The 13,875-nt window shown below is 38.6% G+C and overlaps 1 protein-coding gene across 1 annotated transcript in view; it reads left to right on the forward strand.

Annotated features, from left to right (window-relative positions):
- Window positions 1–526: 526 nt before the first annotated feature.
- Window positions 527–13,875, forward strand: part of LOC123284687 (centromere-associated protein E-like) — a gene marked incomplete at its 5' end in the record, with an annotated part of 61,753 nt that continues 48,404 nt past the window's right edge. The window contains 7 exons of the mRNA XM_070506461.1: window positions 527–614; window positions 2,643–2,732; window positions 2,853–2,971; window positions 3,880–3,999; window positions 4,435–4,516; window positions 4,685–4,752; window positions 4,830–4,895. Of these exons, the coding sequence (XP_070362562.1) occupies window positions 527–614; window positions 2,643–2,732; window positions 2,853–2,971; window positions 3,880–3,999; window positions 4,435–4,516; window positions 4,685–4,752; window positions 4,830–4,895 (633 nt within the window). The remainder of the gene's footprint in view (window positions 615–2,642; window positions 2,733–2,852; window positions 2,972–3,879; window positions 4,000–4,434; window positions 4,517–4,684; window positions 4,753–4,829; window positions 4,896–13,875) is intronic.

The following is a 13,875-nucleotide window of genomic DNA, read 5'->3' on the forward strand; positions in this document are numbered from 1 at the left end:
TTCAGGGAGAAAGAATAGTTACGTTACTTGATGGAAACGGAAGTCGGGGTATTCCAGGCACAGAGGGATTAAATCTCTTCTCTTGGGGGAACCTTCAGATAGTTGATTTGTCTTGAGTTAGGGTGTATATAGGAAGTCAGAGGAAGCAAAGGTTGAAGAGAGAAATAAACATGATCGAAGTCTCACGTGCCGTGTGTTGAGGATTTCGGATGGTTTTGAAAGATGTTAAGCAAGAAGGATAATCGGAGTTGCGTTTGAATGTATCTTTTCAGCATACAGTGCTGGGTGGGGGAAGGGCGTGAAGACCTTCCCAGGGACGCTCCGGTGAGAGGGCAGGAGGTCAGGGAAGCCCCATTGAAAAGTGGTGACCCCTTAAAGGTGGACTTTCCACATTTCTCCCAATTATAGTATAGGTCATTACCATCCTTTAAAATATTCTTCAGAAGACGAAATCTTTTAAATTATCTTTCATATAACAGACTTCAAAACTAGTTATAAAATGCACTGTTTTTATTCTTCTAGAGAAGAAGCTCTTGGAGAAGATACGCAAGTTTACTGGAAAACTGACAATAATGCTATTTATCAAGTTGATGGAAGTAAATCCTTCAATTTTGGTAAGCTTATAATAGCATCAAAAGTAAACATATTATCCTTTTCCTTTTAAGAGTACAAAAGGCTTATCCAGAATACTGGATTTGACATTAAAGATAAGACTAAGCCGTCTGTAAACTGCTTCAGTGGAAGATTTGAAAAATTGCTCATCCATCCTTTATGATAAGTAAGATAATGAATTGATGTTTAAAACACAGTTATAGTCATAATGCCTTATGACTGAAACTAACATTTTTCCTCTTATTCATTAGTGTATTTGTGGCCTAAGACTCCGTAAGCCCAAAATATGTTGCTTAATGTCAAGTCATCTTTAAGATCTTTCAGTTAGGTATATTCTTTCCACAATTATTTTCAAGAAAACTCTTTAAAGAATAAATAGTGAAGATATTCCTTCTTGGCTAGAATACAGTGGGTACCTACTGCCCCTTTTGTGGAGCTTGTCATATGGTGGGAAGAAAGACTTTAGACTACTAATTACACTTATGATGACATGGCTTTGTGGGAGTTTCTAGCAGGGGATCTAACTAGCTTAGGTACCCGGCACCTGTAGGATGAGCGAGAGCTAGCTAGGGCAAAAGGACTTGGAGGCCCTCAAGGTTGGCCAGGCTGATTTGTGTATTGATTTAGCACATTCTGTATAGTGCTGACCATGTGCCGGACACTGTTCTAAGCACCTCATATATATTAACTCATTTAATCCTCCTAACAAGCCCATGTGATAGGTACCTTCCCATTTTAATGAGGAACTGAAACGCAAATCACACAGCCAGCAAATGGAGGAGTCAGATCTGTGTTCCAGCCACACTGCCATGCTGCCACGTAGGCACCACAAAGCACAGTAAGGTCCCCTCAACAACCTTAGGAGTGAGAGTGATTAGGTTGTTGACTTAGTGTTATGCTAGAAAGCCAATATCTAAGCCTTTAGAGTAAAGATGTATAGAATAGAAAATGATTCCTGGTAAAGGACTATTTGATAGTATCAACATAAATTTTTAAAAGGTAGAACAGTATGTTCCAGAGATGATAAAACCAAGAACAAGGGATACACAGGCATTCTGACTCAAGTGCTGCAGGTTCTCAGTAGCTGTGTATGCTCACAAGGGGTTTGGACTCACCTACCTGTCTGAAGCAGCTGGTATTAAGATTTGAATCATCCTGCCATCTCTCCTTGCCCTGAACTCCTGACCCCTGGCAGCATTCAGATGGCACTTTGGTTTCCCATAGGGTTCTACCTGCAAGTGCAGATGTTGGTCATGGTGCAAGCCGTGTGAGCACTGAATTTCTCAAGACAGTTGATACATTTCCCTCCTGACTGACAAATCCATTTCTTGGGGGCTTTCTAATGTGAGCCCATCACTGAGAGAGTGGTCCATTTTTGATGCACCAACAAAGGAGAGACCACATCCTGGACTGGTGGATTCATCATGGCAAGTGCTACCTAACCCCAGCCCTCAGCAGCCAGCCAACCAGCTGTTCTCTGTAACACTTCAGCTTGGCTCGGTGCTTTTCTTCCAATTGTCTGTGTTTCTTGGTTTAGTTTGAGCCAGGCCTTCTTGCTAGATATGTTATAAACACTAAAATTTCTCAAAGAATAGTAATAGTTTGCATTTCCTAAGTATTAACCATATGTTCACAGTAATTCTCTAAGGAAGATAATATATATTCACTTTACAGGTTAGGGAAGTGAGGCACAGAGACATCATCCACGTTGCCCGAGGTCACATAGCTTGTAAGTGACAGAACCAGGATTTGCAGGCAGTCTGATTCCAGATCCCCAGGTTCAGCCACTATGCCTCACTGCCTCTTGAAAGCACATAAGATAGCTGACTTGTGTTTTTTTGTGTGAGAACCAGCACATTTTACTTTATAGAGAAGTGTATTTTCAGAGGACCAATAAGTTGAAGAAAATATTGTGAGTTAAATATTTTATCATACCATATCCTGACAATTTTATTTCTTTGGGCAGCTACTAATTCAAAGTGAAAACACAGTTGATTTGTTTAGTTTAACTTGTGTGGTTTTTTTTTTAGATCGTGTCTTTGACAGTGATGAATCTACTAAAAATGTGTATGAGGAAATCGCAGTACCAATCATAGATTCTGCCATACAAGGCTACAATGGTTTGTATCCACTGCAGAAACGTTTTATTTAGTCTTGGGTGTGTGTTCAACAGTATTGATAGTTTTACATACTCTCGATGCTTTTTCAATCTTTGTGTGTGTGTGTTTTTGTGTCCCCAGGTACTGTATTTGCCTATGGGCAGACTGCTTCAGGAAAAACATATACCATGATGGGTTCAAAAGATTATTTGGGAGTAATACCCAGGGCAATTCATGACATTTTCCAAAAAATTAAGAAGGTAAATAGCCAAATTTCCGGTACATACGGGTAAAAGCAGTCACCTCTTGTCATGGTGGAAGGAAGCAGGTTTACAGTTCTCTTTCGATTATCCACGGGGAAGGAAGAAAGGCATAGCGTACATTTGCTTTCCCCACAGCCTTGCTTTAGAGCTTAGAGTCCTTTCATTCTTTCCCTTGAATCCTGAAGCAGTGCTGCTCCTGTCACAAAGCAGGCATTGAGGAACAAGAAATCTTAACCCTGCCTTTGAGGAGCTGTCCGTGATCGTTCAGGAGCAGGAGAGGGTAGATGTGGTGAGAAGACCAGGATAGGCAACCTAATCAGTTAAGGCGGGTTTTCAATTTGTTTTTTCCTTACTGTTTTAATGATTTTTAATGTTCTTATTTGAACATCTGTTTGTAGGGTTTTATTTTAAGCTTAGAGAGTTGGACTGGGCACCCTCTTCTTCGAATTTTATGATGCCATACTTTTCATTATTTCTGAAACAATGCTTTTATATTTCTTTTTTTTTTTTAAAGATTTTATTTTTTCCTTTTTCTCCCCAAAGCCCCCCGGTACATAGTTGTGTATTCTTCGTTGTGGGTTCTTCTAGTTGTGGCATGTGGGATGCTGCCTCAGCGTGGTCTGATGAGCAGTGCCATGTCCGCGCCCAGGATTCGAACTAACGAAACACTGGGCCGCCTGCAGCGGAGCACGCGAACTTAACCACTCAGCCACGGGGCCAGCCCCAATGCTTTTATATTTTTGTGTTTACTTTTGTCAATATAGAACCATAGGATTTTTTTTGTTTGTTTTACAAAGATAACTTCTCAAAGAATATTTTAATGTTTATTATGAGCACATCAACATTCAGTATTAGGTTTTCATAACTGGGTGATCTCTGATGTTTTTACATATGTTTTCCCCTAGTTTCCTGATAGGGAATTTCTCTTACGTGTGTCCTACATGGAGATATACAATGAAACCATTACAGACTTACTCTGTGACACTCAAAAAATGAAGCCTTTGATAATTCGGGAAGACTTCAATGTGAGTAACAGTGGCTCAAACAATACAGTTACTTATTGGGATTATAGTTCATGAACATTAACCTTTACTTTCCATTATTTTTTAAAATGTCTCCTGTTTCTGTGATTTGTTTTTTGTTTTCTTTCTTAAATGTTTATGAGATCATCTTTTAAGTGATGTGTATCATTTTGAAATGTTGACAGTTGTAATATTTTTGTGTAAGGGCCTCAAAAGAACAAGATGGAAGTATCAGGTTAGAATTTGGTGTGCTTTTGTATAGGATATAAATTGTAAATATCATAGATTTACTTCTTATTTTTATACAGAGTAATATTCTCCATTTTCTACTTTTAACTTCTACAAATTAATTCTGTAATAGTTTGCACCTTCTCTTGAGATGCACACTTTTAAGTGACTTCTATTTCTCTACTCTTCCCATCATTAACCTTGTTTCAGAGGAATGTATATGTGGCTGATCTCACAGAAGAAGTTGTTTATACACCAGAAATGGCTTTGAAGTGGATCACAAAGGGAGAAAGTAAGACTTTATGCTGTATTTCCTCAAAACACTTGTAGAATAGTAAAAACTATTCACTTGAATGTATTTAGGCTTCAAATCACACTTTTCACTTTTAAGCTACAGTAAAAGTTAATGTTTTTCTTTGGATTTTAATATATGCCGCTGAAATATGACTCATTTTTACAGAGAACAGACACTATGGAATCACAAAGATGAATCAAAGGAGCAGTCATTCTCATACCATTTTTAGGATGGTGGGTAATTCTCTCTCTACTTGGTCTTTCCAATTAAGAAGACACTAATTTTTCTACAAGTTGCCTTTTCTGTCTAGATTTTGGAAAGTAGAGAGAAAGGTGAACCCTCTAATTGTGAAGGATCTGTCAAGGTGTCCCATTTGGTGAGTATTGGTAAACCCTGCTAATGTACTCTATGGGCCAAAGCAAAATTTAATTCAGCTGCTGGATGTTTGGTTTCATAAGAACTGTTAACTAAATAGGGAAAAACATCTATAAATTGGTAGTTTATTCTTATCGGTAGCATGAGATAACTAGTTAAAATATAGGAAAAATTCGGGGGTCTTTCTTCCTGTTATGTTATGGCTGCCATCTCCTAAAATTTAGATGTAATGGTTGTAGGAGTTGAGGCCTTTCCTAACCAGTAACAAAAGAGGATTTGGGTTTTTTTTTCCAATCTACATTTAAAACTTAAAGTAATCTTGGAATTTGGTGATTTTTTTTTAACTTAGTCTCAGCCAGTAGAATTGAGACTTGTGAGATCAACAGAAACCTAGATGGGATGGTTAAAAAATAAATCACATATTCAAGTTCGTTCTTAAGTACAATAAAAAAATACGTTTTATATTATGAGCACAATGTTTTATGGTTTTTATTTTTTTAATGAAAAAAAATTACATTTATTTAACCGATGGAAATGTTGCCACTGTTGACGATGTATTCAAAGTATGCATTCTGTAGATGGCACTCTCTTTGGTTTACAGCACAGGCCTTCCCATGCATCCTCCAAGTTGTGTTGGATCATATGCTGATTCACCCAGAGTTTCTTTTTGTTTTCAAATGGAGTGTTTCTTCCAATAAACTTTATTTTTCCCCCAAGGTAGTTTCTTTCTTTCTTTTTCTTTTTTCTTACTGTTCTGTTGGACATGCGTGTCAGTGAAAGCAAATTAAAATGAATTGAGGGGGTTTGCGGCATTCTACAGATCTGAAGAATTTATTGCAACAGGAGAAACCATTGTGGTCTTTCTTATCATTTAATTTTAACAGTCCGTAGATACTGGGACTTTTTGTTCCCCCTTAATTGCAATTTTTCTCCCAAATGGTGGGTTGAATTTATTTATTTATTTATTTATTTTTTATTGAGTTAATGATAGGTTACAATCTTGTGAAATTTCAGTTGTACATTACTGTTTGTCATTCGTGTTGTAGGTGCACCACTTCACCCTTTGTGCCCACCCCCCACCCCACCTTTCCCCTGGTGGCCACTAATCTGGTCTCTTTGTCTACATTTTTAAATTCCTCATGTGAGTGGAGTGAATCAGAGATTATCCTTCTCTAACTGGCTTATTTCACTTAACATAATTCCCTCAAGGTCCATCCATGTTGTTGCAAATGGGATGATTTTGTTCTGTTTTGCATCTGAGTAGTATTCCATTGTATATATATATACCACATCTTCTTTATCCATTCATCTGTTGATGGGCACTTAGGTTGCTTCCATATCTTGGCTATTGTAAATAATGCTGCAGTGAACATTGGGGTGCATAGGACTTTTGGAATTGCTGACTTCAAGCTCTTTGGATAGATATCCAGTAGTGGAATGGCTGGATCGTATGGTAGTTCTATTTTTAATTTTTTGAGGAATCTCCATACTGTTTTCCATAGTGGCTGCACTAGTTTGCATTCCCACCAGCAGTGTATGAGGGTTCCATTCTCTCCACAACCTCTCCAACATTTGTTAATATTAGATTTAGATATTTTTGTCATTCTAATGGGTGTAAGGTGATATCTTAGTGTAGTTTTGATTTGCATTTCCCTGATGATCAGTGATGATGAGCATCTTTTCATGTGCCTATTGGCCATCCGTATATCTTCTTTGGAGAAATGTCTGTTCATGTCTCCAGCCCATTTTTTGATCGGGTTGTTTGATTTTTTGTTGTTGAGTTGTGAGAGTTCTTTATATATTATGGATATTAAGCCTTTGTCAGGTATATGACTTGCAAATATTTTTTCCCAGTTAGTGGGTTGTTTTTTTGTTTCAATCCTGTTTTCATTTGCCTTGAAGAAGCTCTTTAGTCTAATGAAGTCCCATTTGTTTATTCTTTCTATTGTTTCCCTTCTCTGAGTAGACATGGTGTCCGAAAAGATCCTTTTAATACTGATGTCAAAGAGCGTACTGCCTACGTTTTCTTCCAGAAGCCTTCTGGTTTCAGGTGTCACCTTTAGGTCTTTGATCCCTTTTGAGTTTATTTTGGTGAATGGTGAAAAAGAATGGTCAATTTTCATTCTTTTACATATGGCTTTCCAGTTTTCCCAGCACCATTTGTTGAAAAGACTTTCTTTTCTCCATTGTATGCACTCTGCTCCTTTGTCGAAGATAAGCTGTCCATAGGTGTATGGTTTTATTTCTGGGCTTTCAATTCTGTTCCATTGATCTGTGCACCTGTTTTTGTACCAGTACCATGCTGTTTTGATTACTGTAGCTTTGTGGTAAGTTTTGAAGTCAGGGATTGTAATGCCTCCCGTTTTGTTCTTTTTTCTCAGGATTGCTTGAGCAATTTGGGGTCTTTTGTTGCCCCATATAAATTTTAGGATTCTTTGTTCTAATTCTGTAAAGAATGTCATTGGGATTCTGATTGGGATGGTGTTGAATCTGTAGATTGCTTTAGGTAGAACGGACATTCTAACGATGTTTATTCTTCCAATCCATGTACATGGAATGTCTTTCCATCTCCTTATGTCGTCATCCAATTCTCTCAAAAAGGCCTTGTAATTTTCATTATATAGGTCCTTCACTTCCTTAGTTAAATTTACCCTAAGGTATTTTATTCTTTTTGTTGCTTTTGTGAATGGTATTGTGTTCTTGAGTTCTTTTTCTGTTAGTTCGTTGTTAGAATATGGAAATGCTACTGATTTATGCAAATTGGTTTTATACCCTGCAACTTTGCTGTAGTTGTTGATTACTTCTAAGAGTTTTCCAATGGATTCTTTGGGGTTTTCTATATATAAGATCATGTCATCTGCAAACAGCGAGAGTTTCACTTCTTCCCTCCCTATTTGGATTCCTTTTATTCCTTTGTCTTGCCTGATTGCTCTGGCCAGGACTTCCAGTACTGTGTTAAATAAGTGTGTACAGTACTGTGTTAAATAAGTGATGATACATGTCTTGTCCTGTTTTCATGGGGATGGTGCTCAGTTTTTGCCCATTGAGTATGATGTTGGCTGTGGGTTTGTCATATATGGCCTTTATTATGTTGAGATAGTTCCCTTCTATGCCCATTTTGTTCAGAGTTTTTATCATAAATGGCTGTTGGATCTTGTCAAATGCCTTCTCTGCATCTATTGAGATGATCATGTGGTTTTTATTCCTCAGTTTGTTGATGTGGTGTATCACGTTGATTGATTTGCGGATGTTGAACCATCCCTGTGTCCCTGGTATGAATCCCACCTGATCATGATGTATGATCCTTTTGATGAATTGCTGAATTCGGGTTGCCAAAATTTTGTTTAGAATTTTTGCATCTATGTTCATCAGTGATATTGGCCTGCAGTTCTCTTTTTTCGTGGTGTCCTTGTCAGGCTTTGGTATCAGCGTGATATTGGCCTCATAGAATGTGTTAGGAAGTGTTCCATCCTCCCTAATTTTTTGGAATAGCTTGAAAAGGATAGGTATTAAATCCTCTCTGAAAGTTTGGTAGAATTCCCCAGGAAAGCCATCTGGTCCTGGGGTTTTATTCTTTGGGATGTTTTTGATTGCTGTTTCAATCTCTTGCCTTGTGATTGGTCTGTTCAAATTGTCTGCTTCTTCTTGAGTGAGCTTTGGGAGATTGTAGGAGTCTAAGAATTTATCCATTTCCTCTAGGTTATCCATTCTGTTAGCATAGAGTTTTTCATAGTATTCTCTTATAATCCGTTGTATTTCTGCAGAGTCTGTTGTTATTTCTCCTCTTTCATTTCTGCTTTTGTTTATTTGAGCTTTCTCCCGTTTTTTATTTGTAAGTCTGGCTAGGGGTTTGTCAATTTTATTTATCTTCTCAAAGAACCAACTCTTTGTTTCGTTGATCCTTTCTACTGCCTTTTTTGTTTCAATAGTATTTATTTCTTCTCTGATTTTTATTATTTCTCTCCTTCTGCTGACTTTGGGCTTTGTTTGTTCTTCTTTCTCTAGTTCAGTTAGGTGTAGTTTAAGATTGCTTATTTGGGATTTTTCTTGTTTGTTAAGATGTGCCTGTATTGCAGTGAATTTTCCTCTTAACACAGCTTTTGCTGTATCCCATATGAGTTTGTATGGCATGTTATCATTTTCATTTGTTTCTAGGTATTTTTTCTTCTTTAATTTCTTCAACGATCCATTGCTTGTTCAGTAGTGTATTGTTTAGGCTCCACATCTTTGTGCCTTTCTCAGCTTTTTTCTTCTAATTAATTTCTAGCCTTATAGCATTATGATCGGAGAAGATGCTTGTTATTATTTCAATTTTTTTTAAATTTGTAGAGGCTTGCCTTGTTTGGCAACATATGGTCTATCCTTGAGAATATTCCATTTGCACTTGAGAAGAATGTGTATTCTGCTGTTTTAGGATGAAGTGATCTATATATGTCTATTAAGCCCAATTGTTTTTTCATTTAGCTCCACTATTTCCTTGTTGATTTTCTGTCTGGATGATCTGTCCATTGATGTGAGTGGGGTGTTGAGGTCCCCTACTATTATTGTGTTGTTTTTAACATCTTCCTTTAGGTCTGTTAATAGTTGCTTTATGAATCTTGGTGCTCCTGTGTTGGGTGCATAGATATTTATAAGTGTTATTTCTTCTTCATGAAGTGTCCCTTTGATCATTATATATTGTCCCTCTGTGTCTCTCTTTACCTGTCTTATTTTGAAATCTGCTTTGTCTGATATAGGAATTGCAACACCTGGTTTTTTTTTGCTTGCTATTAGCTTGAAGTATTGTCCTCCACCCTTTCACTCTGAACCTGTGTTTGTCCTTGAGGCTGAGGTGTGTTTCCTGGAGGCAACAAATTGTTGGATCTTGTTCTTTAATTCATTTTGCCACTCTGTGTCTTTTTATTGGAGAGTTCAGTCCATTTACATTGAGAGTGATTATTGATTCATGTGGACTTAATGCTGTCAATCTGTTGCTCGTTATCTGGTTTTCCTGTGTTTGTCTTCCTGTGTGCTTTAGCCTACCCATTTAATACTGCACTTTCTTATGCTGGGTTTCTTAGCTTTTTCCTTATTTATGTTTTGTGGCTTTGTTGTGTTTTTTAGTTTAGTGTCTACCCTGAAGTTTGTATTTTGAATCTCGTGTATAATATAGTCTATTCTCTGGTGGTCTCTTACTTACTTGGCCTAGACTAATTTAGTCCCTTTGCTCTTCCCCTCCTAAATTATTATTTTCATTTCTTTTTTTTTTAAGATTTTATTTTTTTCCTTTTTCTCCCCAAAGCCCCCCAGTACATAGTTGTATATTCTTCGTTGTGGGTCCTTCTAGTTGTGGCATGTGGGACGCTGCCTCAGCGTGATTTGATGAGCAGTGCCATGTCTGCGCCCAGAATTTGAACCAACAAAACACTGGGCCGCCTGCAGCAGAGCGCGCGAACTTAACCACTTGGCCATAGGGCCAGCCCCGTTATTTTCATTTCTTATTCCAACTCGTGTTATGAGTTTGTAGTTAGAGTGATAAGATCCACTTTGCTTTGGTAGTTTCCTTACCTTTGTCCTAATGCTATAGGTGAATATTTGCTATCCTATTCTGGTTCTATTTATCTGTCTCCCTACTCTGTGGATTGTGTCCCCTTTCTCCCTTTTTTCTTTTTTCAGGTATGAGAGCCTTCTTGAGGATTTCTTGTAGTGGAGGACTTTTGGTTACAAATTCCCTTAACTTTTGTTTGTCTGGAAAAGATTTAATTTCTCCCTCACATCTGAAGGATATTCTTGCTGGATAGAGTATTCTTGGCTAAAGATTTTTATCTTTTAAAGTTTTGAATATGTCACTCCATTCTCTCCTAGCTTGTAAATTTTCTGCAGAGAAATCTGCTGAAAGTCTGATAGGAGTTCCTTTGTAGGTTATTTACTTCTGTCTTGCTGCCCTGAGTATTCTTTCTTTGTCTTTCATTTTTGCCATTTGTACTACTATATGCCTTGCAGTAGGTCTTTTCACATTGACAAATCTAGGAGATCTGAAAGCTTCCTCTACACACATTTCTCCCTCAATCCCTAGATTTGGGTAGTTCTCTTCTATAATTTCATTAAGAACACTTTCTGCTCCATTTTCCTTTTCCACGTTCTTGGGAATTCCTATTATCCATAAATTCTTTCTTCTCATTGAATCCGCTATCTCTCAGAGATTTTCCTCATTTTTTTTAACTCTTAGTTCTCTTTCTTCCTCTGTCTGGAGCCATTCGGCCTGTATATCTTCAATTATGCTAATTTGCTCCTCTCTGGTGTCTACACAGGCATTCAGGGAGTCCGTATTCTGTTTTATCTGGTCCATTGTGTTTTTCATCTCTAGTTATTCTGTTTGATTCTTCTTTATAATTTCAATCTCTTTTGTGAAGTAACTCCAGAACTCGTTGGCTTGTTTCTCTATCTTTCTCTCTATCTCATTGGGTTTTTTGATTATAGCTGCTCTGAACTCATTTTCACTTAGTTTACCTATTTCTAAGTTCTCAGGACTTAATTCTGTGTTTTTATTGTTTTCCTTCTGGTCTGGAGCTTTTATAAATTGCTGGATGGTAGAGGAGCGGTTTTTTCACATGGTGGTAGAATTGAGTTGCAGTTACAGCCTGTTGCCACTATATGGGGGTTGAGAGCCGCGTGTTTTGAGCTCTCCGCCTTCGGACAAGATGGCAGCACCCAGCATTGTTTGCCAGGGGGAGGGGCTGTTTTTCTGGCTCGCCGATCTGGATTTGGATCAGTTCTGTTTTCTGGTCTCCTGAGGCCCTGGGTTTATGGGGTCCCCACACACGGAAGCTTTCCCCCATCAGCGGGTTTCCACTATACCGGCGGCAGGAGTCCTGGGCAATCCCCCGGTCACGTGGCCCCTCCCCCACTCCTTCCCTCACCTGCGGCAGTGATCCCAGACTCTAGGGGAGGGAGCGAAGTTCTCTCCTACCCTGTTCCAGCTCCTCTGAGGCCAGCAGCAGGGTCTCTGTCCTCCGTCTTTTTGATACTCTAGGTCTCTGATCTCCTGGCATTAGGTTTATTAGCTGAAATTCAGTTTTTTTTCAGTCCTTTGTTGTAGTTTGGAGGGGAGAGAGTCCCAGGTCACCTCACCCCGCCATTTTGCTCCACCCACCCCGTCCATGAGCACAATGTTTTAGACTGTAAATCGCTTGAAGGGAAGAGTAATGTCTAATTCATCTTTATAGCCCCAACACATCGTATGTAGTTTATATTCAATACCTGTTTGTTGAATGAGTGAACATAAGCATTATGCAAACACTCCTTACCACATAAGTAAACCTCCCATTTCCTTCTTGCTGCGCTGTATCAATTCTCTCTGTTTTTGTGCTTCCTTCCTATTCCTTACCATTATTACTTTATTCTCTGTCTTCAGGACCTAAATTCTTTAGCTTGATGTGGGATACGATTTAAGATTATTCTGTTTGGGAGCTGGCCCCGTGGCCAAGAGGTTGAGTTCTCATGCTGCTTTGGAGGCCTGGGGTTTCGCCACTTTGGATCCTGGGTGCGGACCCAGCACCGCTCATCAGGCCACGCTGAGGTGGTGTCCCACATAGCACAGCCAGAAGGACCTACTACAACTAGAATATACAACTGTGTGCTGGGGGGCTTTGGGGAAAAGAAGAAGTGGGGGGGAAGATTGGTAACAGATGTTAGCTCAGATGCCAATCTTTAAAAAATAAAGATTATTTTATTTGAAAACTTCAGGGAAAAAACGAGTAAATCTATAATATGTTTATTCACTTTGAGATTTTGAAAAATCACTCAAGTATCTAATTCTAGTTCACCCCAGTTATTTTACTACACAGTATAATGTCTATTATAATAGCCTATTCTTTCTTCAGTTTAACAATAAAAAACCCCACAAAACCTAACTTCTGTTTTGTTTTCCAAACCTGGCCTGTGATATTTCACTGCAATTTTTAACTTTTCTCTTAATAATGTAGCTTTAATACTCTTGACATATTCAGTGATCCATTTGGTGACTTTTCTTGTGTTCTTTGATGTTCTATTATCTGGCGACCTTAGATATCATCAAGTCCAGCCCTCCAGCCTCCCGCTCACTCTAAGTATCTTCTTGGAAAGAAGTCTTCCCCAGAGTCATTTTCTGGCTCTTTGGAGGGAGTCTCTGAGTGTCTCCTGGCCTTTCTGGGAGAATAATATCCAGGTTCTCTTAGCTCTGCTCCGTCTCTGTTCCCTTCTGTGGCTTCTTTTCCCTACCTTTCTAACAAAAACTCAGGCGTGTTCTGTGGCCTTTCTTACTTCCCCGTTGCCCTCTGACATTTGGTTCACATTTGTCTTTTGATGACAGCCATATATTTATTTTGTCTAGAGCTCTGAGTTCTAATTCATATCTTCCTAAAGATTGTTATAATGGTGTGTCTCACTGATATCTCAAATTTTAGTGTGTCTAAAACCAAGTTATTTCTTCCTACCATGGTGAATATTCCTTTTTCCAGTATTATCAGTGTTATCCTGGTCACCTAGGCTGGAAACCCAAGTCAGTTTCACCTCATCTTTTTCTGCCTTCTCTTTTGTCCCGTCATCCCCGTTTTTTATTGATGCTACCCTTTAGCATTCCATGGGTGTCATACTCAAGTCCTCATCTCTTGAATTACTGTATCATTCCCCTGGACCTGGCCCCCATGACCTGGTTTTGCTTCTTCAGTCTGTTATGCAGATTTCTGATGTCACTAAGCTTGTGTCGTGTCACTTCCTTGGACAAGATCTGGCCACTCTTAACCAGTCTAACTTGACGTCCTTCTGCTCCATGTGCGCTCCTCTCTTAATGATAGGTTGGGCCACTTGGTATCTTTGAACACTAATGCTTATTCCCATCTTTATACCTAAGTTCATGCTGCCTTCACCACCACTTCACCCCTTTATTATGTATCTAGGCCATCTGTGGTAGATACTACACAGGAAAGGTGAGACTTCTTTGAATGTTTTAAAGAAAGAAGTAT

This window comes from Equus asinus, chromosome 3, assembly GCF_041296235.1.
Source record: "Equus asinus isolate D_3611 breed Donkey chromosome 3, EquAss-T2T_v2, whole genome shotgun sequence".
Taxonomy (NCBI): Eukaryota; Metazoa; Chordata; class Mammalia; order Perissodactyla; family Equidae; genus Equus; species Equus asinus.